Raw genomic sequence first — 24,121 nt, 5'->3', positions numbered from 1 at the left:
CGCTCATTCCAGCCAATCAGAGCGGAGGGCCGCCCGCCGCCGCGCCAATCGGAACGCACCCGGTTCAGGGATGCAGCGGCGATCGCGGCGGAGCGGGAAGGGAAGGGGCGTGGAGCGCGGCGCGAGTTTCTATTGGTCAGCGCTGACAGCTCCCTCCGCCGCCGCCGCCGCGCTTAAAGGGGCCCCGCCCACGCCCCCTCCCGCCGAGACGCTGTCGGGGCTCACGGACTATGTAAGAAGCTATAGCCCTTTTAAGAAGCGCAGAGCGGGCGTCACCCGATGCTATAAAAGGCGGTGGCGCGGCGGGCGCGGTGACAGCGGGGGCGCGGCGCGGCCGGGGCGGCTTCGGGGCCGCCATGGAGTTCAACGTGAAGAAGCTGGCGTCGGACGCGGGGGTCTTCTTCTCCCGCGCCATGCAGGTGAGGCGGGCGGGGCGGGCGGGCGGCACCGCCCGGAGGCCGTGGGGCGGGGGAGCCGCGGGTCTAGGCCCCGGAGGAGCCTGGGGGGCTTTGCTCGGGCCCGGGGGGCCTGGAGAGGGAGGTCGGAGCTGGGTGGGTCCGTCTGTGTGAGCCGGAGCAGCTCCCGCAGGTGCATCCCCTTGGGAGCATCGCCCCGGCCGTGGCTCGGGGGTGCCGGGGAAGGTCCGGGGGAGAACCCCGGGGATGGCCCTCGGAATGGGGAGGGGATGAGGGGGCACAGTCGTGCCTGGCGTTATTGACCTTAAAGGAACAAAGCTCTGTGGTCTGGCCTGCGGCTGCTTTGTCCGTGCCCAGACCCGCCGGGAAGGGGTGCGGGGATCTGGAGGAGCTGCCCAGGCGGGATGTGGAGTCTCCCACTCTGGAGACGTTCCAAAGCCACCTGGACGCGCTCCTGTGTCGCCTGCTCCAGGTGACCCTGCCTTGGCAGGGGGCTCGGATGGGATGTTCTCCAGAGGTCCCTTCCAACCCAATCCCAATCACTGTGGGATCCTGTGGGACCGTCCCTGGGGAAGGGTGCTGGAGATGCCAGCCCTGGGAAAACACTGGGACCATAGAGGGATGGGAAGGAGCTGCTGGGAGCCAGCAGGTCGGGCCTCACGGGGCTGCTGAGGCACCAGGACCACACGAGGAAATGGCAGGAGCTGAGTTGGGGGGTTAGGTTGGAATTAGGAAAAGGTTTTTTCCCTAGAGGGTGCTGGGGCACTGAACAGGCTCCCCAGGGAATGGTCACAGTCCCAGGGCCTGTAGTGCTCCAGGAGTGTTTGGACAACGCTCTCAGGCACAGCAGAGGATTCTTGTGGCTGTTTCTCTGCAGGGCCAGGAGTTGTACTTTGATGATCCCTGTGGGTTCTTCCAACTCAAAATATTCTGATATTCACAAACTTGAGATCAGGAGTTTCTGGGGATGAAGCAACCCCCTCGGAGCTGTGAAAAAATTGGGGTACACATGAGCAGCAGACATGCAGCAGGTGGTGAGATGGAGCTCCTGAGTGTATTCATGTCTTGGGCATAATGGGTGAAAAACTGCTCTTGTTTGGCCAGGAGAGGAAAGAGGCAGGTCAGAACTGGTTGGGATCCTGTCTGGAAGGTGAGGTCCAGCTGGTGGCTCTGGGACTGGGCTTCTTGCTCTGCCTATTGTGTGGGGGCTGGTAAACAAAGAGAGCAGAGCTGCCTCGTTCCAGACCTTCTGTGCAGTGGAGTAATTCTGGCTCTGTTGAGGACTGGTCTCCTGTAAGCAGCTATCACCTCCTGCAACCGTGCCAGTGAGTCATATGTTATGAAAAGGGGAGATATTAACTACAGGTGCAAAATAAGGAGCAGATGGAAAACCTAAAGATGCCTTTCTCATGCAAATGACCTTGGATGCAGAAGAAATGCTGGAGAGAAATCTTATGTTTAGGAGCCTTATTGTAAGTCTCTGATAAGTATTTTTTAGCTCCAAGGCGTAGGAAGGAGACAGGCCTGGGAACAGTGTCTGCACACAGTGATTCCAGAGCAAGGAGGCGTTCATAAATCGTGGCTGCTGCCTGCTACACCTACTCCACTGTCTCGTACATGAATATTCATATGCCTAATTACAGTAGTAATTTCTTGAAACCAAATGAGCACTGGCACTTGTGGACAGCGAGCAGGTGTGTAAGGAGGGGGAACTGGAAGGAAGGAGATCTCTGAGGCTGAAAACCACCTCATGAGGGGTCACTGCTGGGGGAATTCAGCCTTTTTGGGTGCCCACGGAGCCCTGGTGTGGGTGAGCCCTGCCCCATCTCCCCCAGAGCCACCACTGACAGCCGAGCTCTGCTGTGGGCAGTAAGGGCTGGCTTTGTAGCCCTCTTTAGCACTGCAGATCTTCTAGGATGGGAATAAGCTGTCTAGAAAAAGCTGTTTTCTGTAGTGTTTGGAGATGCTTTCTCCAGCTCCAGGCATTTAACAAAGTGATGTTTTACTGGAACTGCAGCGACTGGGAGATAAATGGACTGGCCATTATGTGCTGTTCCACTCAGCCAGCATTTGCTCCTGCTGTCTGGCAGAGCAGTCTGACCAACACAGGAGCTTCACTTGAACTGGAATTAGGGCTCAGCCAGGGGGGAAAGGAGACAGGGCATGGTCAGCACAACACCTCTGGGCTGGCTCAGGGCAGGAGCTGGTCTGAAATCTGTCAAATACAACCCCACATAGGAAGAATAATTTTGGACTAGGTTCCTCATGACAAAAACCAGTCAAAACAGCTCAAACCCACTGCTTCCTTAACCTGGCTCTTCCTTGTTTAGACTTCAGTCACAGGGCTCCTCCAGAAAAGCAGAGCAGACTGGAAAGTTGGGGTAGGAAAGCAGTGGACTGCTCTGCTACCCTGGGAGTGGGGAATGAGCTTCTAGGCTGGGGCACTGCAAGGGTACAGAGCTTGTGTAGGATTCAGCATTCAACTGAGGATGGCCTCTGTTGCCACTTGCACCAGTTGCAGCCATCAGATCTGCACTCTCTGAGGGGATGCAGCACCTGCAGACAAACTCCCAACAGCTCAGTCTTCATCTTCACTTGAAGAAGGGCCTCTGTCTTTGATCAGCTGCACCTTCCAGTTATCAAAAATGGGTCTGATCCCAAACTTTGGCCAGTGGAAGCTGTGTGGCCACACATTGGATTTCTCTGTTCTAGATAGGCTGCAAGCCAGGCTCTTTCAGGGAGCTCTGGAAATTACTGTAGGGGTCTGTCTTTTGTCAGTTCTGATGTGAACAGGCTCTGGGTGAAAATGCCTGAGGGTGAATGCAGCTTTTGGGTGCTTATCCTGCCCTAATGTCATTACTGAAACAGCTAGAAGCTGACTTACTCATCTTGAAGCCCCTGCAGACAGACAGACTCCCCCAGCTCCCTGAACCCCGGTGATCAAATAGACTTTTATCATTAGCAGATAAACTCTCTGCTTGCCAACCTTATTAATGCTCACACTTTAAAAGCTGAGAGAGCAGAAGGTGACCCAAGGAAAGGACAAGGCCTTGGTGGGGACACAGCCAGGACAGCTGACCCAAGCTGCCCAAAGGGCTATTCCATCCCATAGGACATTGCTCAGCAGTAAAACCTGAGAGAGAGGAGGAGGTGGGACACGATTACAGAGCACATTTGTCTTTTGGAGTAACCTGGACATGGACTGAGGCCCAGCTTCCCAGACAGTGGTCACACATCACTTCAGATGGGAAGAAGACAAGAAAATCTTTTGGTTACCTTTGCTTCCACACACAACTTTTTCTTCATTAAACTGCCCTTATCTTGAACTATGAGGTTTTTCCATCTTATTTTCAACTCCCCTGTTGTGCTGAGGATGGAAATGATGGAGAGGCTGGGTGGCACCTCACGTCCAGCCAAGGTCACCCACCACCGCAGTGTTTTTCCTCTGCTGAATGCCTGCTCATGAGTTAACCAAGCTGTCCCTGTTAATGGCTTCCTTCTGTCCTCTAGCACAGTTTCACTTGGCTCCCAGCCTGGCTTTCCTGCCTCCTGGTGACCAAATACTTGGAGCAGACTCTCTATCTGCTCCAGAGTTGCTGAAAATCAAGTCGTTTTCAGATGCTGAGTGGCTGTGGCTTCTTTCCTACTGCAACCCTGTGCAAAGAGGGAGCCAGATTTGCTGACTGACTGTGTTGTACTTTTGGTCACCAAAAGAGCAAATGTTACTGTGTTTTGGGCATTTTGAGCTATTTGGAGTCTTTGAAAAACTCAACAGTTTAAATCCACTGGCAGCTACAGGAGACTATTCCTGGTTTAAGTCTCCTGGCCACAGTTTGATCTTTGAAATTTAATAATACAGCATACAGGCCTGGGCTTTTATTATACTGGGATTTTATTCCCCTTTTAAGGAAATGAAGGTGCTGGTGCTTTCAGCATGGGCTATTTTAAAGCCTAACTGTGTCCTTTAGACAGGCCCAGCCTGTCTGATCTGTACCTGTAGTGCAGAGGGGCCCCTCCAGCCCAGCACCACTTGCTGACCCTCCTGACATCCCAGACTTGAGTCAGCCAACTCTTTTGGGGAAGGGGCTTTTCCCCAAGCTGTGAATGCTTAGGGCAGCTGCCCTAACTGCAGTCCAGCACATCCATGCTCCTGTTGGGCCTGTGGCCCAAGTGCTGCTTTCCTGCTGGGTCACCCTGTTTGCCCATCTGGGCCCTGATAAAGCATCTCTTGTTCCTGCTGGCCAGCCAAGCCTCCCAGAGGAAACTCAACCTTTGGCTGAATTATTGATGTCCTGGAATGCAGCACAGCTCTGCTCTTCCTGGAGAGTGAGAGTGGCACTGACAAAAGGCTGCCCTGCATTATTAAGCACCTGCTCTGGGTCAGCTGCAGGGATGTTCCCTGCAGGGGAGCAGCCTCAGCACTGCCACCTGGCCCATGATCCCAGCATGCAGAGCTGGGAGTTGGTTCAGGGCTGTTGGCCCACTCCTCAGGTTCTAGAAAACAAATGGGAGTAGTTCTGCCACGGCAGGATGGAGGAGCTGGGGGTTCTTCTCAGCACTGCAATTGCCTGTGCTCTGCCAGCCCTGCCTCTCTCCCCAGGGACCTGTAACAGACCAAGCCTGTAAATCAACTTGATAAAACCCAGTGTCACTCCCATTTTTGGCAATCTGTTGTAAAAGACAGCAGTGCTTCTAGTCTGGGAGCAGCAAGATATAAAATACTCAAAATCTGTCTTTTTACAGTCAGGAGGCTTGAGAGTATGATCAGTTCATTTCTCCTGCATCTCTTGGCGTCACAGTGAAATATTTTCAATCAAATTTCTGTATTATGAAAACAGATTCTCAAGAATAGAAATTCTTTACAGGGGAGTTCTGCCTGAAGTGCTTGAGTAGCCAAATTTCATAAACTGCTGTTCTTCTACCCTTCTTTTCACTGGGCAGCCAGGTAAGAAGGGACCAGCAGCAGCAGGTGGTCCTGCTCTCCTTGCACTTCATGGCACATCCCCACCACTGCTGTGGAGTCAGGTGGGTGCTCTGATAGGTCTAAAACATCACATTAGAGATCAAATTGAGCTGGATCAGGGACTCTGTGCACAGGGGAGAGGAGGAGGAGGAGGAGGTAGCACTGGGCAGGGACAGCAACCACCCAGGGCTGTGCCTGGGCTGGGATCAGCACATCCAGCTCCTGGCCAGGGGTCAGGGAGGTGCTGAGGGAGTTAAGGGTCAGTGGAGTCACAGCCTCCTGTGCCTTGCACCCACTCCATGCCCTCCTTCCAGCCCTGAAAGAAGCCTGAATAAGAGATTGTCTTCTGGCCTGACCCTTTGGAACCAGGGGCTGTGACTGAGATTCCTGCCCACTCTCCCCTTCTGGCACTGCCAGGCATCCCCAGGCTTGCTGTGATCCTGGTGCTGCCCTCAGCCTCGTTGCAAGACAAACAGCTTTAGTGCCTGATTTGAGATAAGAATTGAGTTTCTGATTTCTGGCAAATGCTGAGCTGTGACCCCTGCACTGGCTTACACAAAACAGCCACAGAGGACAGTGATGCCAAAGATGTCACTTGCTAATAGAGCAAAGGACCCCAGAGCTGGAGTGCTCAGGACAGTGGCAGTAGCACTCTGGAGATGCTGAGTGATCTGGCACTGCAGCAATGCTGTAAGAAGCTGACTCAATTCAGCTGAAAAGAAATTGGGTTTAGGTTTGACAGCTCCAGGGCAGATGCTGGTGCAGGATAAGCCTAAACTGCAGGAAAAAGAGCTGGACTTGAAAGTGAGATGAGGTCTCAAAATGCTGTCTGGGAAAGGGGGGGTGAGAGAGACTTACCTTTGCATCAAAGAGTCTTGTTTAGGAAAGATCTTTAACAGATGACTCAAGAATTGGTGCCAGATACCTGGGAAGTCCCAGTTTGCTGCATGGCAGTGACTCAGCCCAGCCTGGCAGAGTCTGAAAACAGCCCTGGGCTCCCAGACAGAGGAAAGCAGCCTCAGCCACTGAGAGCCACGTGTGGCCCCCAAAGAAATCACAAACCAAGCAATGCAAGCACCCTCTCACACTGAATCTGCTTTTACCCCTGTCCAGCATTGGCCAGGGGACCATGGGGAGACCTGGGTAAAATTCCATGGCAGTAACCAGGGGCTGCTGGTGCAGAGACCAGAGGCAGGATCCCTGTCCCTGCAGCTGAGGCTCTGTCACCACCCACATCTGACAGAGCACTCCACTGCAGGGTGCCAAACAGGTCGCTGTGTAAACATAGCTGCAGGCCTTGTGTATCTCAGCCATCTGGTAACAGGACTCCAAGGGCTGTTTGCCCCTGCTCTGGGCTCTCCTTATCTCACTTGGTTCCCAGCATTGGGCTGGGTGGGGAAGGAAGAGCTGGCCAGGAGGCCTTTCAGAAGGGCAGCAACCCCAGATCAAGACCCCATGGAAGGGACATCTCAGCCCACCTAGAGCTGAGCTCTGGAGTAGGGAAGCAGAGAGGGGAAGGTACCAGTGGTGGATGAGACAGGAGCTGCATTTCATCCCAGAGCTTTAGCCAGGCTGTAATCTTTGGCATCTGCCTGTGCCAGTATTGCACAGCGGCATGTCCTGGTGACTCAGCAATGGCACCAGAGACCAGTAACAAGGGTTAAGGGACAGCTGGAGCCTCTGTTGGACCCCAGATGGCACAGCTGTCCAAAGGGTCTTTTAGCATGATCCATCAAGGTGCTGGTTCTGTCAAGAGCAGGGAATTGTGCTTAAAAATACACTGAAACTGGCCAACTTCACTGAAAGGAGCAAGTGGGAAATGGGATGGGAGGAGAGGGAATGGTCTCTTCTCTCAGAAATCCCTCCAGGAAGCAGTGGAGGGTGTCCAGGCCATCTGAGGCTGCATCTGACAAACCTGGTCAGGTGCCACTGCCCAGTATGAAAACACTGGAGACTTTCACCACCTAATTCTCCCTACTGCTAATTTTAGACTTAAAAGGAGTTGCAGAGGGAAGGATTGTCCATTGCCAGTATGAATCTGAGTGCTGAGAAGAGTTGGACAGTGTTATATTTCAATTCCCTGCTTCAGAGTGTGTCCCAGAAGAAGAGTCACTTGCTGGAAGTGGTTTTATCTAAATCCTGAGTTTGAGTCTCCTGACCTCGGGTGGGAGTGGCATTCCTGACCCCTTGTGTCTGCAGGACACAGAGTTGGTCAGTAGGAGATGAAGGGATTTAGCACCTTCCCTCATGTGAAGGATGTGTTTTGCTCTCCTGCATGAAGCAGTGGAAGCCATGTGCATATTTAAATAGATCCCTCACAACTGGAGTATTTCTGTTCTAGACCTTATTAAAAGTTACTTATTCTGGAACACCTCTCAGACCTGGAGTCTATTTTTAGCCCAATGCTTGTTCTACTCTTGGGCAAAAAAATTGCCCTCTTCCCCTGAAAGATGCCTGGGAGAAAAGAATGATACCTTGAAGGGGTTTTAGCTCTATTCTAAGGTAAATACACGAGACAAAGGCAGCTTCACTGTCCCTTATTATCTCTCCAACACACTGTAAATCTGCTTTGGAAGAACAGACCTAATGACTGCCTTCTTCCTGCAGTTCACTGAAGAAAAGCTGGGCCAGGCTGAGAAGACTGAGCTTGATGCCCACTTTGAAAACCTCCTGGCCAGGGCAGACTGCACAAAGAACTGGACAGAGAAGATCTTGCGTCAGACTGAAGTTCTGCTACAGCCAAACCCCAGTAAGTCCAGCTTCTCCTAAGGCTTGAAGGACAAATGTCACTTGCAGCTCAGTGCTGAAAGACATGGCCTCTGGCAGGGTTTGTGGGGTTTGGGAGAAATGTGTCCTTGCAGGGCCTGTCCTTCTTCCCTGAGCAGCTGAGAGCACCTCAGAGCCTGGCAGCAGCCTGGGGCAGGGACACCTGCTCCTGGCACTGCTGCCTGCTGTCCAGTGCATCACTGAGGACTGCATGGGCTGGGCTATCATCATTCCCAGTTCAGGGACCCTCTTTCAGCCTCCCTGGTGTCCCCACTCCAGGTGCCAGAGTAGAAGAATTCCTGTATGAGAAGCTGGATCGGAAGGTGCCTTCCCGGGTCACCAATGGGGAGCTGCTGGCACAGTACATGACAGAGGCAGCCAATGACTTTGGGCCAGGGACACCTTATGGTAAGTCAGCCTGGCTAATGAAGAAGTCCTGGGAATCCATCCCTGTTTTGTATTCAGATGTTTGCAGCAGGCTCCTTCCTGGCCACACAGAGCATCTTCCTGCTCTTAAATCCTCACAGCACACAGCCTTCACTTCCAGCTGTCCTTGCCCCTGCCATGAGCTTTGTTCCTGCTCTCCAAATCAATAGTTGTTCAATAGTGAGTCCTGTTACAGCCAGAGCAGCTGTAACTGCATCTATAGCCAGCACTGCCTAATCAACTCATGTTTTCTGCTCTGGTGCTTTTTAATTTGCTGCTCTGTTCCTGTGCCTCTGTTTTACGAGGCAAAGAAGGATCAGTCTGTGCAAGCAGGTAGAGCAGTAAAATCCATCAGTGGCATGAGTGCCTCAGCAGGTAGATGAGATCAGAGCTGCCCTGGGAGCAGTGAAAAGATGCCTCAGGCCAGCAGCAGAGTGGGTAGGGCTGGAGCTGGGGCGGGCCAGGCACGGTCACCTTGCCCAGGCCAGGTACAGCTGTGCTGTGGAAGCTCTGGGTGAGCTGGCTGAAGCCAACACATGTAAATTGGTTTCTCTGGAGCTGAAGGTTCCTGTTGTTGCAGGAAAGACTTTGATAAAAGTTGGAGAGACTCAGAGGCGCTTGGGTGCAGCAGAAAGGGAATTCATCCGCTCTGCCTCCATCAGCTTCCTGACCCCACTGCGCAACTTCCTGGAGGGGGACTGGAGAACCATCTCTGTGAGTGTGCCACCAGGGCAGGGGAAGCTTGTCAAAGCCCTGGAGACAAGGAGGGCAGGGGGAGAGGGAAACAGTGCCAAGAGAACCCCCTTTTCTTTCCCTATGGTAAAGGATGACTCCATAGCTCTCCTCTTAAAGAATGTAAGGATGAGGAAGTACCAACCCTAGATCTGCTCAGGTTCCCCCTCTGACAGGGAAGGGTTGCCTGCTTATGTGCATGAAGAAAGTAACTCATTTCCCCACTCCTGCAGCTGGTGGGCACCACCCATCACAGGCTGCCCTGTTTCCAGGAGGTTATCCTGTATCCCTGGCAACCAGCCCCAAAACTCTTGCTAAGGAGATGAGCATAGCAACTGGTTCTTTCTCCCTGGCATGTTTTAATAAAGAAATAGATTTGATGCCTAGGTGATAGCACACCCCCTCCTCAACCCTGCTTCTAAGCAGTGTGCTCTGAGCCATCTCCTGTCCCTTCCAGAAAGAGAGGAGGATCCTGCAGAACCGGCGCCTGGACCTGGATGCCTGCAAAGCCAGGTTGAAGAAGGCCAAAGCTGCCGAGGCAAAAGCAGCGGTAACTCCTCCCCTCATTCCCCTCCCGGTCCTTCTGGCCCCAGGGCTTGGCTCACATGGTCAAAAATTGGGTTACCCTGCTGTGTCCTGTCTCTGGCAGGCACGGGTGGGGGAATTCCTCATCTGGGGTGGAAGGGAGCTGGGAGCAGGAGCCATGTGCCTGTTTCTGAGATGTCCTCCCTTGGGGGAATTGTTGAAGCAAGCAGTTCTGAGCTTCTGGAGTCTGGAAACTTGCACTTGACCCAGGCTCCTGCCTCCTGACTGGTCAGAGTTGCTGGATGAGTTGTGCTAGTAACTAAAAGGCTGCATCTTCTGAGGACTTGCTAATTTTCATAGGGGATGTTGAACCAAGCCAAGAGAGAGCTGAGCTGGGAGGTGCACAAGGGAAAGGCTGCTGGAGCTCTGCAGCAGTCCCAGCCTGTCAGACTAGTTAGGATTCTGCCAGCTCCCAGGCAGGAGTGCTGTAAGGGGTGGCCAGGGTCAGCCTGGCTACAAGGTCTGTCCCTGAGCCTCTCTGCTCCCTCTGTTCATGGTGCTCTAGTTACAGGCTTGTCTTGCCCTCTGGCTTTGGGGAATTCATCCCACTGGGCACTGATGGTTTCCCTGGAGGGCCTGGTTGGAGCTGGTTGTCATCCTGTAGAGCTCTGGCTGTTGGCACAAGGACCTGCCAAGTTCTGCTCTTGCCTTGGGGCCAGCAGCTCAACTGGCAAATGTGTGCAAGTCAGAATCAGCCTGTCCTTGTCAGTCAGACCCTGGGATGCTCTGGGATACCAGCCCTGCTATGAGCCTGTTTCTAACCATCTGCCAGCTGGGCCTCTGGCCTTCTCTCTCCCTGGGTAGCCAGTTCCCAGGTGTTTTCCCTTTCCTCCAGCTCCAGTTACATCCATGTCAGATGGGGAAGCTGTGCTAAGCTCAGCAGCCCTGACAGAGTGCTCAGACCTACACAGGACAGCTGTGAACAGAAGTAGTAGCTGCCCTTTTAAAAAAGCCTCCTCTAATCAGTCAGGTCTCCCAGATCCTCTGAAAGTAATTTCAGGAATCCCCCATTCCCCTTCTGGAGGGGACAGTGCCCCCAGTCTCAGGGGAAATTGGTGGCCATTGCTTTATCTTTAAGCTCAGAGCAGGAATTCAGATACCTCCTGTGCTTCCTCCCTTTCCACCCTCTTCACCCTGTTTCCTACAGGAGGTGATCCCAAGGCCTCTCACCTACCCACACTCCTGGTTTAGGGGCTCCCCTGTAGCTGGAATAGAAAAACTTTGTTTCCCACTGGAACTTTTGGGGTGCCTCAGGCAGGTGCAGAGCCAATCCAGGCTTTCCAGGGTGTCCTCCCCAAGCCAAGCCTCAAAGGAGCAGAGTGGCTGAAACACTGAGCACAGCAGCAGAGCACATTCAGCTGCTGCTCTGGGGACCCATCTCTCACCCAGCTCAGCCTAAAGGTCCCTGGGCTCTGGGTGCCTCCCTGACTGCTGGGTGACAAGGTGGAAGCTCCCAGCAGTGGGGAGAGCTGCTCCCTCTGCTCTAAACACCTCACCTGGATCACAGCATTCCCTGTAACCTGCCTGGAGTCCTGTGTCACATCTCCCCATCCAAGCTGAAGTGTCCCAGCTCTCCCAGCTCACCTCTCTCTTGCTGCTCTTTCCCCTCTGTAGTGCAAATTCGTGTTCCCACAGCTTCTGTCTCCTGATGCCCCTGGAGCTGCTGCCCAGACCTGTGAGCTGCTGTGGAGCACCTGGGCTTGTGCATTTCCCACAGACTCTGTGCTTTGTCCTCCTGTTGATGCTGTTTTGTTTACTAACCTTTTTGTTTTGTTTCTTTGTGATTTGCTCAGTGTGAGGGAGATGTGAGTATTGACTGTGCTAACAGTGCTGTGATTTTTTTTTTTCCTTTAACACCTCTCATTGTCTCTTTCCCATTTTTAAAAAGAAAATTCATATCTCCTTTGTCCCTTTGGGACTGGCCCTGGAGCATGTTCTGAGCGTGATCAGGGCTGTGGCTGCCTGGGGAAGGTGCTCCAGAAGGGTGGGAGTGTCAGAGACCTGCCTGCAGCCCCTCTGGAGCATCCCTTGGGTCCATCCACATTGCTGCAAGCAGTGCTCAAGAGAGGCAGGGGCTCCCCTGAAGACCCCCTGGGCTTGGGTGGCCAGTCCCTCTCTGGAAGGGCAGCCCAGAGACAATGACAGGATGATCTGGTTGTGCTGCTGTTCTGCCCCTTTTCCCCATTACCAGAGTGGAAAGGGGAGGGAGGTGGGTCCCTTTTGATCACTGCTTGCAAATACAACTTCTCCATGCACAGAAGTACAAGAGAAGCTTGCCTCCTTCATCCCATGTGCTGTGACTAGTTTTGGGACTCCCTGGAGACCAGGGAATGGGAGGAGAGGTTTCTTCAGTTGCTCTTGATCTTCAAAAACCAAAAACCATAAGCAGCTATTTCTCTGAACCATCCTTTCTCCCCACAGGGAGGACTCCAGCCTACTTGCTATGCTGGCCTCAAACCTCACTGGTGCATTTTTCTCCCTATATTCAGGTTTAACTTGCAATAGGAATTGCTCCTCCTTATTCCTTCCTCCAGCCATCCCTAAAACTCCTAAATGGTATGAAAAAGAAATATGGTTGGGACTGCCTGACTGCTCTTCCACACACTGGTCACTCATTCCAGCTGGCTGCTTGGGCCCAGCAAAGTGGGTCAGTGTGTATAAGTGGATGTGGGTGAGTGCAGAGAGATTAACCTGGGAGAGGGAACGAGGGCCTGAGGGCATTAACAGCAGAGCTGGGATGCAGCAGGACTGTGGCAGCCCTGCACAGCAGCCTGTGTGCAGGAAGGGCTGGCCAGGAGGATTCCTGGTGTCGTTGGTTTGTCTCTTTAGGTAGTGCTGCCATCCCAGGAGGAGGCCTGGTCTCACCTGAATAAAAGCACCACGTTCTGTGGTGGGTAGTGAGCCCAGAACTGGGGGGGATGGACTGGATCCATTGCACTTCCAGGGGGGAAATCTCCAGAGTGCTCAAGTCTTGGTGCCCCAGAGCAGTAGTTTAGCTCTGGAGAAGGTGGTTTGGTTTGGAGGTTTCCTGACCTCTGGGATGAAAACTCCTGCACTGCCTTTGGCTAGACCTGGCTTGGCTAAGCCGTGTGCCTTCCTGGAAACTGCAGATCTGGCTCTGTTAGGAGGAAATGTGGCTTGGAGAGAGTGAGAGCAGTAGAAGGCGCTGTGGGAGGGATGCTCCAGTGTTGGCAAACATTCCTACTTTAAGGGCAAGGCCCTGTACAGTGACTGTGGGCAGGAAACAAGGGCAAGGGAGGTCCTGCCCACAGGACTGAGTTAATGCAACAAGAGCAACCTGCTGGCTGCAAGGGAATGGGAATGCCTTTGGGATGGTGCTGTATGAGCTGTCAGCTGTAAGTACAGAGTTCCCAGCAGCAGGAGTGTCTGCTGTTCAAGCACCAGGTGTGGCTGCACAAGCCAGTCCACCTCCCCTGCCCAGGCCTGGCCTCCACACCCCACTGCTGGGATGTCAGGAGACCTCCTCTCATCAGAGTCTGAGCAAAGCTCCCAGCACAGGCAGGAAAAAGCCACTGGTCTCTTGTTCCAGCCATCACCCAGTGACTGCTGTTGGCTCCTCTGGTGCCTTGTACATGACCCTCTATTCCCCCCCAGGCTGTGCCTGACTTTCAGGAAACCAGACCTCGTAATTACGTGCTCTCCGCCAGCGCATCAGCGGTAAGCTCACCCCCTCCTGGGTACTGCTCCTCCTGGATCCTGCCTCTCCAGCCTCTTCCTGCCCCTCTCTCCACCTAACTTAGGCCTAGTGCTCTGCTGTTTTCAACATTTTAATGTGACATGGGCTGCCCAGGCTCTGACAGCCTCCAGGATTCACATCACCCCTCTGGGGGTGCCTGCTCGGGGTCTGGCCCTTTGCTTTCCGAACCAGCTTCCCTGCCAGCCCTCCTCCACGTTTCTAGTGGGGATCTTCTGATGGCTTTTTGTTGCTAGAGGAGCAATTGAGAGGAGCAACCCCCAAGAGTGGCCTTTCTGGATGGTTCCAGCTGTACAGTGGCAGTATCACACACGTGACTGCCTGATCTGTACTGTGGTGTCAGAGGCTTTGAAGCTGGTCAAGAGAACCAAAGGTGGAGGAATCTCTTTGCCACCAGTGTCAATAACAGTGCAGGTTTGTCTGTTCTGCAAACAGAGGTAATTTTTTACAGTTTCATTGTGTTGGCAGCTGTTCCACAGCCAGATGTGCCCGGGGTGGGTGAACAGCCCCCCTGTGTCTCCACTCTGTTGCACTGAGTGGATGTTGGCCAAGCAATTGACTTCCCATGCTGTGTTCATGGCTCCCCATTGCACAATGTCACATTTCTCGTTAAAATGTTGAAAACTGATCATCTTGCTTCCTAACCAGCATTCAGAACAACACTGATGCCTGCTAATAGAATAAGCTGGGAGTGGGATCTGCTGATATGAAAAAGGACAGCCCAGCCTTCTCAGAAACAAAAACCACAGCAGAAACAAGCTGGATTTGGTTAATGGGAAACCCATCCCATTTGGAGACAGAGGTGTGTCTGAGCTGACAGCATCAGTGTTAGTTCCTAGGGGGATCTGTCCTGACCTTCTTGGAGAGCAATGCTGGGATCAGAAACAGCTTTGCACAACACTAGAAAATTATTTTCATCAGTCCAGGCTCAGTGAGAGAGTCCTGCAGAAGAAGCTGATGCTGGTGGTGCTGCAGTTCTCCTGTCTCCTCGTGCAGCTCAGAGCCAGCCTGTGGCTCTGCCTCTTCCCTTGGGAAGTCTGTTCCAAGGGACTGCAGTGAAGCTCTGGGAGGCCCAGAGGAGAGAAGCTGGGCTTTCCCTGCCTCTGAACAGACCAGGGCTAAAGCACAGGTGAAGACAAGCATTTGTACAGTGTGCATTGGCATCCATGGAGTGCCCAGACACCCAGTTGGATACATCCAGCCCTCACCTGAAATTACCTTGATCTGCTTCTGCTCTATTGCAAAGCTGCTCTGGGGAGCAGGTGCCACATACAGGAACATAGCAGGAGAACAGATTCTGTGAGGTTTTTTAGGCAACAAGCGTCTACCCTGGGACATCTGTGCCTGGTTCAGTGCTCCCTCATCAGGCTCTGCTGGTGCTGGTGGCACTGGGCAGTGAGAGCAGGGCTCTGGGAGAGCAGCCAGCACTGACCCCATGGCTTTGATGATGGCACAGCAGGGCCTCCTACCAGGAGTGCCTGTGGGAAATGTGCTGGCCTGACCTGAGTCAGGCCTTGTGGCTTCCAAAACTTTCAGAGGCTGCAGTCGGTGGGTGAAGGGCCACCTGAAGTCCAGCTGCACTGGCAGGGGTGACATGAATTACAGTTTGCATCTCTAATTAGCAGAACACAGGCTGAGCCCAGGCTGCTCCCTGGCTCTGTCCAGGCAGGGCTGCTTGGCTGCAAGCTCTCAAATCCCAGCATTCATCCCAAAGGGTCAGGCACTGCAGCAAGGTAGGAGCTCTTCATCCTGTTGCTCTGCTTTTCTTCCAGGCCAGAGTCCTTGTGCTACTTCTTAGTGTGCACTGAGAGTGCAGAGCAGTGGCTGCTGCTCACCTGCTCCTTTCTGGAGGGAGGGGTTGGTTATGCCCAAGGGAACAGCTTTGTCTTACAGGTGAGCAAACAGGTCAGCTCTCTCCTGGACCACACATGCCCTCAGCTGGGCTCTGATTTGGATTCTAAATTTACTTTGTTGGTTTTTGGAGAGGTGGATAAGATGGTGCTTTTATTTTTTTTTCCCCTTCCATGACAGGAGGGCTCAGATGGAATTAAATCCAAGAAAAAAAAAGCACCTCCCTTGTTTTGTATGAGATGGAGGCTGAGGAGCCATTTCTCCTCTCTCCCACACTGACCTTTTGTTTTTGTGTAAGAAGGTGTACATGAGCTGTGCAAGCCTGAATATCCTTTTCTCTCAGACCCTGCCATGTGCTGTACTCCTAGGAATGACTCCAAGAAAAACACATTGAGTGCCTTAAAGAGGATTCCTCTGGCTTGAGCTGGGGTGCAGGAAGACAATAGCAGATCATGGCCTTTTCTGCCCTCTGAGCTGTCCAAAGAGGAGCCACAGAGAGTCTTAGCCCAGGGATAGATCTGGGCAAAGCTGGGCTGTCCCAGAACACCACAGGGTCGGATCTGGAGGTGGCACAGCAAAGGCAACAGAGGAGAAACAAATCTGGCTACAAATTCAGTGGGTGCTGCATGGATTAAATGGGGCTGCCATGGTTTAAACACTGTCCACAGTGTCTGAGTGGAAGGCCTGGGATCAGAGGGGAGCTTCCCCTTGCTCCTACAGTAAACCTGCTCCAAACCCCTGGGGATGTGCTGGCAAAGGCCTTGGGCCAGAGGAGCAGGTCAGGATCTGTTTCTCACCTTCCTGCAGGATGCTGACACCACCTCCTTCCACAGTAGGAGCTCTTAGAAGGGGAAGGAACTTGTGTCCCCACACATGGCTGAAATTGGCCAGGCCTTACTCAAACCAATTTCTGATTTGCAATAACAAAATATCCCCATAAAAATCAAAGAAAACACCCACCTCAGCACCCACACCAGGACAATAATTCCAATCAAGTAAGAAGGGCTTCAGCCCCTGTGGCTACTCCTTAAATTGGCTGCTGGAGTCTCTCTGCACCTGGGGCTCCCAGAGCCCACCTGGGGACAGCTGTGAGCAAAGCTCAGCTGGGAGAGCCTGGTCCAAGCAGAGCCTGCTCTCCCTCTGACACCCATGTCCATCACTGGTGCCTCCAGTGCAAATTCAGCCGTGTCTGGTGAGGTGACACCTGCAGAGGTGACACTGAGCTCCACAGGGCTCATCCCCCTGGCCCTGCTGGTGTGGGTGCTGCAGGCTGCTGTGCTCCTGGATCCAGGGGGATTTCACGTTGCCAGGACTGTTGGTTGCTGAGGAAAGGCCAAGCCAAGGACCTCTGGGAAGGATCAATGTGTTTTTCTGTTTTTCTGGCTCCTCTCTCCCTTTGCCATTGCTGTGTGTGATTTCTGTTCATGGTTCCGTGTCCTGAAGCCAGATCCCACAAGCAGCTGGAGGTCTCCAGTGTTCTGCTCCTCAGGTGTGCCCCTGTGGATGAGGAGAATAGGAAGGAGCTGTGTGATGTTTTGCCTGGCTCAGAGGCAGCATCCAGCCCCTGCTTCCTCCTTGCTGTGCTGTTGGCACTGCAGGCTGGGTGGGTTATCCCATTTCTCTGGACTGTGGGTAAGGAACATTTGCCTTTATGTGGCCTGAGCTCAAAAAGCTCACTTGCCTCTCCACAATCCTAAAAAAGGGCTGTCCTCCAACAGCAGCCTCTGCAGCTACAGCACAGTGGGCCTGGCTGTGCAGAGGACTCTGCTGTTACTGCTTTTTTTCCTGCAGCCCATGGAATGCAGTGGCTGTAGCAGCCCTGGCAGGGACTTGCTGTCCCATTGTGAAACTGGACTCCAGGGTGCAGGAATGAGGGGAAGGGGCATGGATCTGGCAGCTGCTGCTGGGTGAAGGGCTGGCTTGTCCCTGGAGCTGGCCTGCTGTGTCCATGGAGGGTCCTTGCTGTTGGTGTCAGTGCCCAGTGCCTCACGACGTCTCCAACACTGATCTCCTCTCCTGTTGCTCTGTGGCCCCCACAGCTTTGGAGCGACGAGGTGGAAAAAGTAAGTACCCAGCTGGAATTGTGCTCAAACCTTCTGGGGGTGTTCAGAGGACAGGGGTGCTGTGGAACCCTGCCTGTTCCCTGGCAGGGAGGGTCAGGGGCCACTGCTGCTGTTGTGTGCCCCAGCCCTGATCCCTCTGGGTGGTTCAGTGCAATGGCAGCAGCTTGGGATGAGCCATGGGCCCCTGGGCTGTCCCTGGTGGGAGACACTTCCCTGGCATCCAGGTGTGTGCCTGTGTGTGGTGAAAGGAGGCTCAGAGCTGGCTCCACACAGAGCTGCAGCAAGGACAGAGCTCATCCCCAGCTGCTGCAGGGAGCAGCTTGGTCAGGGGGGGAGGTTTGAAGCCTCATGAATTGATTCTCTCTGGATGAGCTGCACTTACCCTTCTGATCCATGGAGGCTCTGGAAGGGAAGTGTGACTTGTCCATGAGGGTGGATGGAGGGCTGAGACCAAGGTGAGCTCTGTGTGGAGCTCCAGCACAGCCTGGAGCTTCCAGAGACACCTGGGCTCCTGTTCTTTCCCACCTCAAACACCCCCAGCAGGCATTGCTGTGAAGCCTGAAGTGCAGGATGGCAGAGGTTCTGTGTGCTGTGCATGACAGCAGCTTGTTGCTGTTACTCCAAAGGCATCTGCAGAATGGACTGGCTGTTCCTGACCCAGCTCTTCCTCTTCTTTAAATCCTTCAGTCCCTCAACCAAACAAGCTGGCTACAGTCAGCTATGAGCATGCAAGGATCTGTTCTCTTTTTGGGTTATTCTGCTTGGAGAGACTGAAGTGTGTAAGTAAATGTTGGAGTTCTCCATGTCTTGGAGAAGCACAAGACTGGAAGAGGCCTCCCAGGTCACCATCCAGCTCTGGTTTTATAGGAAACTGCATCCTGCAACTGCTCAGAGCTGGCAGGGAGAGGCAGATCCCAGGCAGCACCAAATGGAGCTGAGTCTGCCTGGCACAAGTTTAAATAGCTCTGAATGCTGGAGTGTCAGCTCACTGGAGCAAGAATCACTTGGTGTTTTGAAGGCATTGCACTGTTGTTTTCTGTTACATTCCCCCTTCTCCTTTAAATAATCCTCTTCATACAGAGGATGCAAGAAAATAGATCAGTTGAGTTGCAGCTTAAAATAGACAAATCTGATTATAAGACAGTCAAAGCATTTCTTTGTTGTAGCCTGGCTCTACACTGGTAATGCTGCTACCAGAAGAGAGCTGTGCTGGCCCCAGCAGCACCTCCAGCTTGTCCTGCTGGGAATGCTGGGTCTCCTCTGGGGTCACCAGTGATGTGGCCTCTGCTCTGAGACTGTCAGCCTGGCTGGACCGGCCCTCTGGGCTCGATTCCAGACATGTCAGTCCTGTGCCAGAATGGGCAGGGCATTCCCAAAGCAGCAAAAGGAGCCCCTGCACCAAGGCAGCTCTGATGGCTGCACGTTCCTGGAGGAGGGGAAAGGATTCTCTTTCCAGTGAGCTGGAGCTGGGTGGGTGTCACTCTTCTGTGACCAGTCCCAGCACATGCCAAGAGGACACCAGCCCTGGTGTTAAGGAGTGCTGCAGAGAACACTGGGGATGCTTGTCACCCCTTTGCATCAGCAGGAGGGGAGAGCCAGCACCAGAGCACTCGGCTGCTCCAGCACTTCTGGAGATCTCCTTGCCAGGATCCAGCTGGGTGTTCTGGTACTGCAGAATTGCCCCAGTGTCAGTGCTCTGTTTGGTGGGGGGAGAGATGGGTCTCCATGTGAGCCTGTCTCTGAATCCCCAAAGCTGCTGTGGAGCTGCCTGCTATTCACCAGTGTTTAATTCCTCCTAGCTCAGAATCAGTAACTAGCCCCAAAGGAGACCCTTGGGTAGAAGGTGGATTGGGATGTTTGTCTCCATTGCAGATTTAATTAGCAGCAGCAGTTTGGTAAATACTGCCTGGCCTCAGTCTTTGTTCTGTGGTGATAAAAACAAAACCACTGCACTTCCAGAGAGAAGCCCTAGGGAGGCTGTGACATTCCTATGCCTGCAGGTGCAGAAACAGGGGATTAAAGGGACCAGAGCTGGCATGGGACTGACTTCCCACAGAGCTCAGGATTAACAAAGCCTCCCCATCTTCATCTTCTAGTCTTGTGGGAGTAGGAGCTTCCTTGCTGGATGCATCAGTTTTGAGCTGCCATTCCATCACCTGCAGTGGTCCAATGCAGGATTAAGAAGGAATCAGCCTGAAATGCAGCCAGAGGTCTCTGGGATCCCAACCCAGGGTCCCTTGTGCCTGCTGCTCAGTGTCACAGCTGGATCCTGCTGCCAGGGGGTGTGGAGGGGGGCTGCAGGGGCAGCTCAGGGCTCCTGCCCTGTGCTGCCTGAGCCCCTGTGCTGTTTGCAGGCGGAGCACGAGCTCAGGCTCACCCAGACCGAGTTCGACCGGCAGGCAGAGGTGACCCGGCTGCTGCTGGAGGGCATCAGCAGCACACACGTGAGTCCTCCTGGGCTGGCAGGGACACAGACTCTGGGCTCCTGGAGTCCTGCATGTGGAATAGAGGTGGGAGAGGGGGTGAACTGGGGGTACCTCAGGGGAGCAGTAGCTGCAGCAAGAGGGTTTCTGTGCCTGGCAGCCAAACTCAGCCAAGCTGATCTTCCTTTTCCCTGCAGGTGAATCATCTCCGCTGTCTCCACGAGTTTGTGGAGTCTCAGACCAACTACTATGCTCAGTGCTACCAGTTCATGCTGGATCTACAGAAGCAACTGGGCAGGTAAGACAAGAGATTGCTTTTACTTCTCTGAGAGTTATTGATCTCCTTACCCCCAGCTCAGGGCTCTTTCCCCCTCCCATATCATAATGTTGGGCAGAAGTTATAAAGTGCCCTCACAGCTCTGACAGAGTTTCTGAGTTTACAGTGGTGATCAGTCCTGGTGGTGGTGGTGCATTTGGAGCAGGCTTTGCCACTGGATTTTTACATTCCTCTCAAAGCATGATGGCCATGGGAGTTTGAACATTCTTCCTCTAAATTAGTTAAATCACACAGGACTCAAATTCCTGTTGCCAAGCAATGAGCCTGAGCATGCTCTGCTGCAGCAGTAACAAAGCCCAGATTCCATATTCAGTGCTGCTGGCTGCACATCCCGTGGGGTGGGCTGGGATCTTCTGTCTGGTCCTGTCACACCAGCACAGGCCTGACCCAGGAGGGGCTGTTGCCTCTACGTGCTCACTCACACTCCTGTTCTGTTCTTTTTCCATACCTGCAGCTCCAAAGGAGAAATGTAAGTATGATATTGGCCAGGATGAGCTCTGAGGGCTCTCCTCCCCTCAGTGACTCTGGGATCTCTGTGTGATCACTGCCAGGGCCACAGCTATACCCCCTTAGATAACTGAGCCTGAGCTCCATCACTGTGTCTCTCTAGAGAGCCTGCAAAGCCTGGGAGCCTCCAGCTGTGTTATCCAGCATCAGTGCCCATCCCTTTCCAGAAGAATTAGCAGGCAGAACAGGTAACACAGACTGTGTGAGAGCAGGGCAAGGACACAGCACAATGGACCCAGTCAATCAGAGGCCAGAGCAGCACCTGCCCAGCCCCCTCTGCAGTGCCACACATCAGTCTGGTACTCTGCAAGTGCTGAAACAGAGCACTGGAGTCACAATGGGCAGACAGATGTCACCTGCTGCAGCCTCAGCACCTGAGAACTGAGGCTGTTTCCCCACATGAAGGGCAGTGTGGGTGTGCTACAGCTCGCTCTGTAGGCTGCAGCTCTTGAGCATCATCTCTGCAGAGCAACTGCTGAAAGGAAGAGCTGATTGTGGATCCTCAGGCTGGAGCCTCTCTGAACTGGGCTCTTTTCTCCCCTGTAAGATTTTCAGGTACGTTTGTGGGCAATGCAGAATCCGCGTCTCCCGCAGCCGCCACCTCTCCTCCTGTTGCTGCTGCCACGCTCCCTGCTGTGCCTACAATCCCAGTGGTGCCCACAATTGTTGGGGTGCCCAACACCGTGGCAGAGGGTGTGCTGAACCCCAATGAAGTCAAACCTCCTGCCAGTGGGACACGCAGGGCCAGAGTCCTCTACGACTACGAAGCAGCCGACAGCACCGAGCTGGCACTTCTTGCAGATGAGGTTGGTGGCTTTCCTGAGTGTTGGATTTGGCTACAGCTACCCAGCAGCCCATGGTGTGCCCAACAAGGACTTTGGTTCCTTTTCCTGCCCCTAAAACCTGCTTTATTAATAGTCTTTTCCTGGATAGCAGTATCTGCTGAGTTGCAGTGAGCTTGTGCTCATTTAGCCATTTACTATTTAACATCACCCAAATAACTGCCCCTGTTAAAGCCCAACTGTACCAAAAATACTCAATATCCAATACTCCAATACTTAATATCTGCACTGTGACCCTCAAATACAGCTGCCTTATCCAGAGCCATGGGATAAGCTGTTGGCTGGAGGCCTGCTCTAATCATGGTGAGAAAAAAAGAAAAATCAGCAAGTTGGAAACTCTTCTGTTCTGTAGACTGAACTTCCATATTCAGAAGGGATGACTTAGCAACATGTAAAAGTACCTTGAGTCACTTTGGAGAATGAAAAAGCAACAGGGACATCACTGGGCAGTTTTCCATAGATCTTGTGTTAAGCTGCAGATAGCTCCAGGGAAGGGGCACAGATGGCTGCTAAATAACTTCAGGAATTGTTGTTCTTTCAGTCCTCATCTGACTGAATTCTTGGCTCTGTCTGCAGAGTAAGGTCCTGTCTAATGTGCTGTCTTCTCTCCCCAGATGATCACTGTGTACAGCCTGCCAGGCATGGATCCAGACTGGCTCATAGGGGAAAGAGGGAACCAGAAAGGGAAAGTTCCTGTCACTTACTTGGAACTGTTAAGTTAAATGTTAAGGAAGAATGTACAAGCAGAATGCACCCCTCCTCTGGCACTTCCAATGCGGATTTCCTCATCCGAGACCATTGCTCTCTTCAGGGTCAACACTCCATTGCTCATACAGGAATTGGGGGAAGGAAGTGGGAACACTGTTCTGGTGAGGTTTTGGGAAAGGGCTGATGGCACCCAAGACTGAATTGGTTACCTACCACTGCAGCCTGCTTTGAGGTCAGTCCTGATGGCACAAGGTTCCTTGGTTCCATTTTCCCTTCCCTGCCCTAGTCCTGTTCCTCCCAGTGGCTTTCCTGGGGTGAGGGAGCTGTGTCCCTCAGCAGCTGCTCACCACTTACACTCCCTGTGGCAGGTGTGGGTTGGTGCCTCTCTGCCCCCCCTCTCTTCTCCAGCAGTAGAATTGCCCAAGTCCAACCATTGAGCATTCCAGCAGGGAGGTGTCCCACACCCCCCTCTGACCTGTCCTGGCACACAAGGCAAGGAGGCTGCAGTTAAAATTTTGGAGCCTGTTAAGCTCACACCCATCCTGCTCCCCTGGGAGACCAGCAGTGCACAGCTGGCCAGAGCCACAGTCACTGTCCTGGGGCTGGAGGCTCCCACCTGCCCCTGTCCCCTGAAGCTGGAAGATTTCTTTGTGAAGACCAACCTGCTACAGTAGGGCCTAACCCCAAACCTCTGTGCAAGGGACCATGCATCTTGCTTGCATTTCCTCTGGGAAATTGCTCTTGGACTGCAAAGTTTACAAGCCTTTTTACAAGCTTTGCTCCCTGTGGTATTGTCCAGGCTTTTCTTTCAGTGTGTCTGTCCAGGCATGTTTTAGCCTGACTTTATTTCCACCCTGAATCACTGATTTAATGAATGTTTCCCCTCCCATGTCAGCAGTGAACAGACTTGGTGCATCCTAGTGCAGAAAGGGCCCGTCCCAGCTGCTGTGACCCCCAACAAGGAGCTGTTCTTGGGCACACACACTCCAGAACCCAGGCTTAGCTCAGGTGTGTGTGTGCCTGCTCACTCTGGAATGAACTCTTAGCTAGAGCTCACCTAAAGGACTTCCACTTGATGTGTCACAAGTTTTCCACTCAAGCTGGATGGAAGAGAAACTCACCTGCACCAAACTCTGTTCACACCCGTCCCCAGGTATGTCAGAACTAACTTTGCTTGTTTATTGATCTTTTGCACTTTCCCCAAAGGTTTTGTGACCATTCTAATGTAACAGGGCACTGAGCACCTGTGTTTGTGGGGCTCATGGGTTTCAGCACTTATTTGCCAATAAACAAAACTGCCTGACCCCCTGCCTCAGCATCTTCTGTGGGCTCAGGGCTGTCCTTGCTCCCCAGCCACAGGGCTGTGGGGACAAGCAGGGACACAAAGGAGCAGCTCAGGTGAAAGCAGAGCCCTCCTGCTACCCCAGGCTTGGAAGTTGGGGCTAAAAGCAGAACAAAGCTGCTCATCCTTCCTGTCCCACCTGACACTCCCAACACTCTGTCAGAGCCTTGTGGTTCCTTTCCCAGCTGCCACATCTCAGTTGTACTACAGCTTCAGGGGTGCTGAGAAACAACAGCTCCTCCTGCACTTGAAGCAAAAATAGAGCAGCAGGATGACTTCAGCTGCTGAGAGACCCAAGTGCTATTCTGGATCTAAGACTTTTTGAGTTGTTATGGAAACTAGATCTGCTGCTAATCTAAAATCCTAAAGTCTTGTCCCTAACACCCAGCTTGGAAGGAACTCCTGGGAAAAGCAGCTGTTGAAATGCTCTGTAATGCAGCAGTAA

General features: G+C 53.1%; 1 protein-coding gene across 8 annotated transcripts; it reads left to right on the top strand.

Annotated features, from left to right (window-relative positions):
• The first annotated feature begins 285 nt into the window (after nt 1-285).
• Nucleotides 286-23,637, top strand: SH3GLB2 (SH3 domain containing GRB2 like, endophilin B2). Of its 8 annotated transcripts, XM_036393828.2 has the most exons (13): nt 287-419; nt 7,987-8,128; nt 8,425-8,553; nt 9,152-9,285; nt 9,761-9,853; nt 11,682-11,693; nt 13,504-13,566; nt 17,494-17,517; nt 19,872-19,961; nt 20,138-20,238; nt 20,732-20,746; nt 21,332-21,590; nt 22,241-23,637. In XM_036393828.2, exons 1-13 carry the CDS (start codon nt 357-359, stop codon nt 22,346-22,348), a joined length of 1,233 nt encoding a protein of 410 aa, XP_036249721.1. In that variant the 5' UTR covers nt 287-356; the 3' UTR covers nt 22,349-23,637. The 8 variants fall into 8 exon arrangements, with proteins under 8 accessions (XP_036249724.1, XP_036249721.1, XP_036249725.1 ...); XM_036393831.2 differs by lacking the exon at nt 20,732-20,746 and having other exon boundaries at nt 286-419; XM_036393829.2 differs by lacking the exon at nt 11,682-11,693 and having other exon boundaries at nt 288-419.
• Nucleotides 23,638-24,121: the final 484 nt, after the last annotated feature.

This window comes from Molothrus ater, chromosome 20 (assembly GCF_012460135.2).
Source record: "Molothrus ater isolate BHLD 08-10-18 breed brown headed cowbird chromosome 20, BPBGC_Mater_1.1, whole genome shotgun sequence".
In the NCBI taxonomy this organism is placed as follows: Eukaryota; Metazoa; Chordata; class Aves; order Passeriformes; family Icteridae; genus Molothrus; species Molothrus ater.
This window is presented reverse-complemented; position numbering and strand designations above follow the sequence as displayed.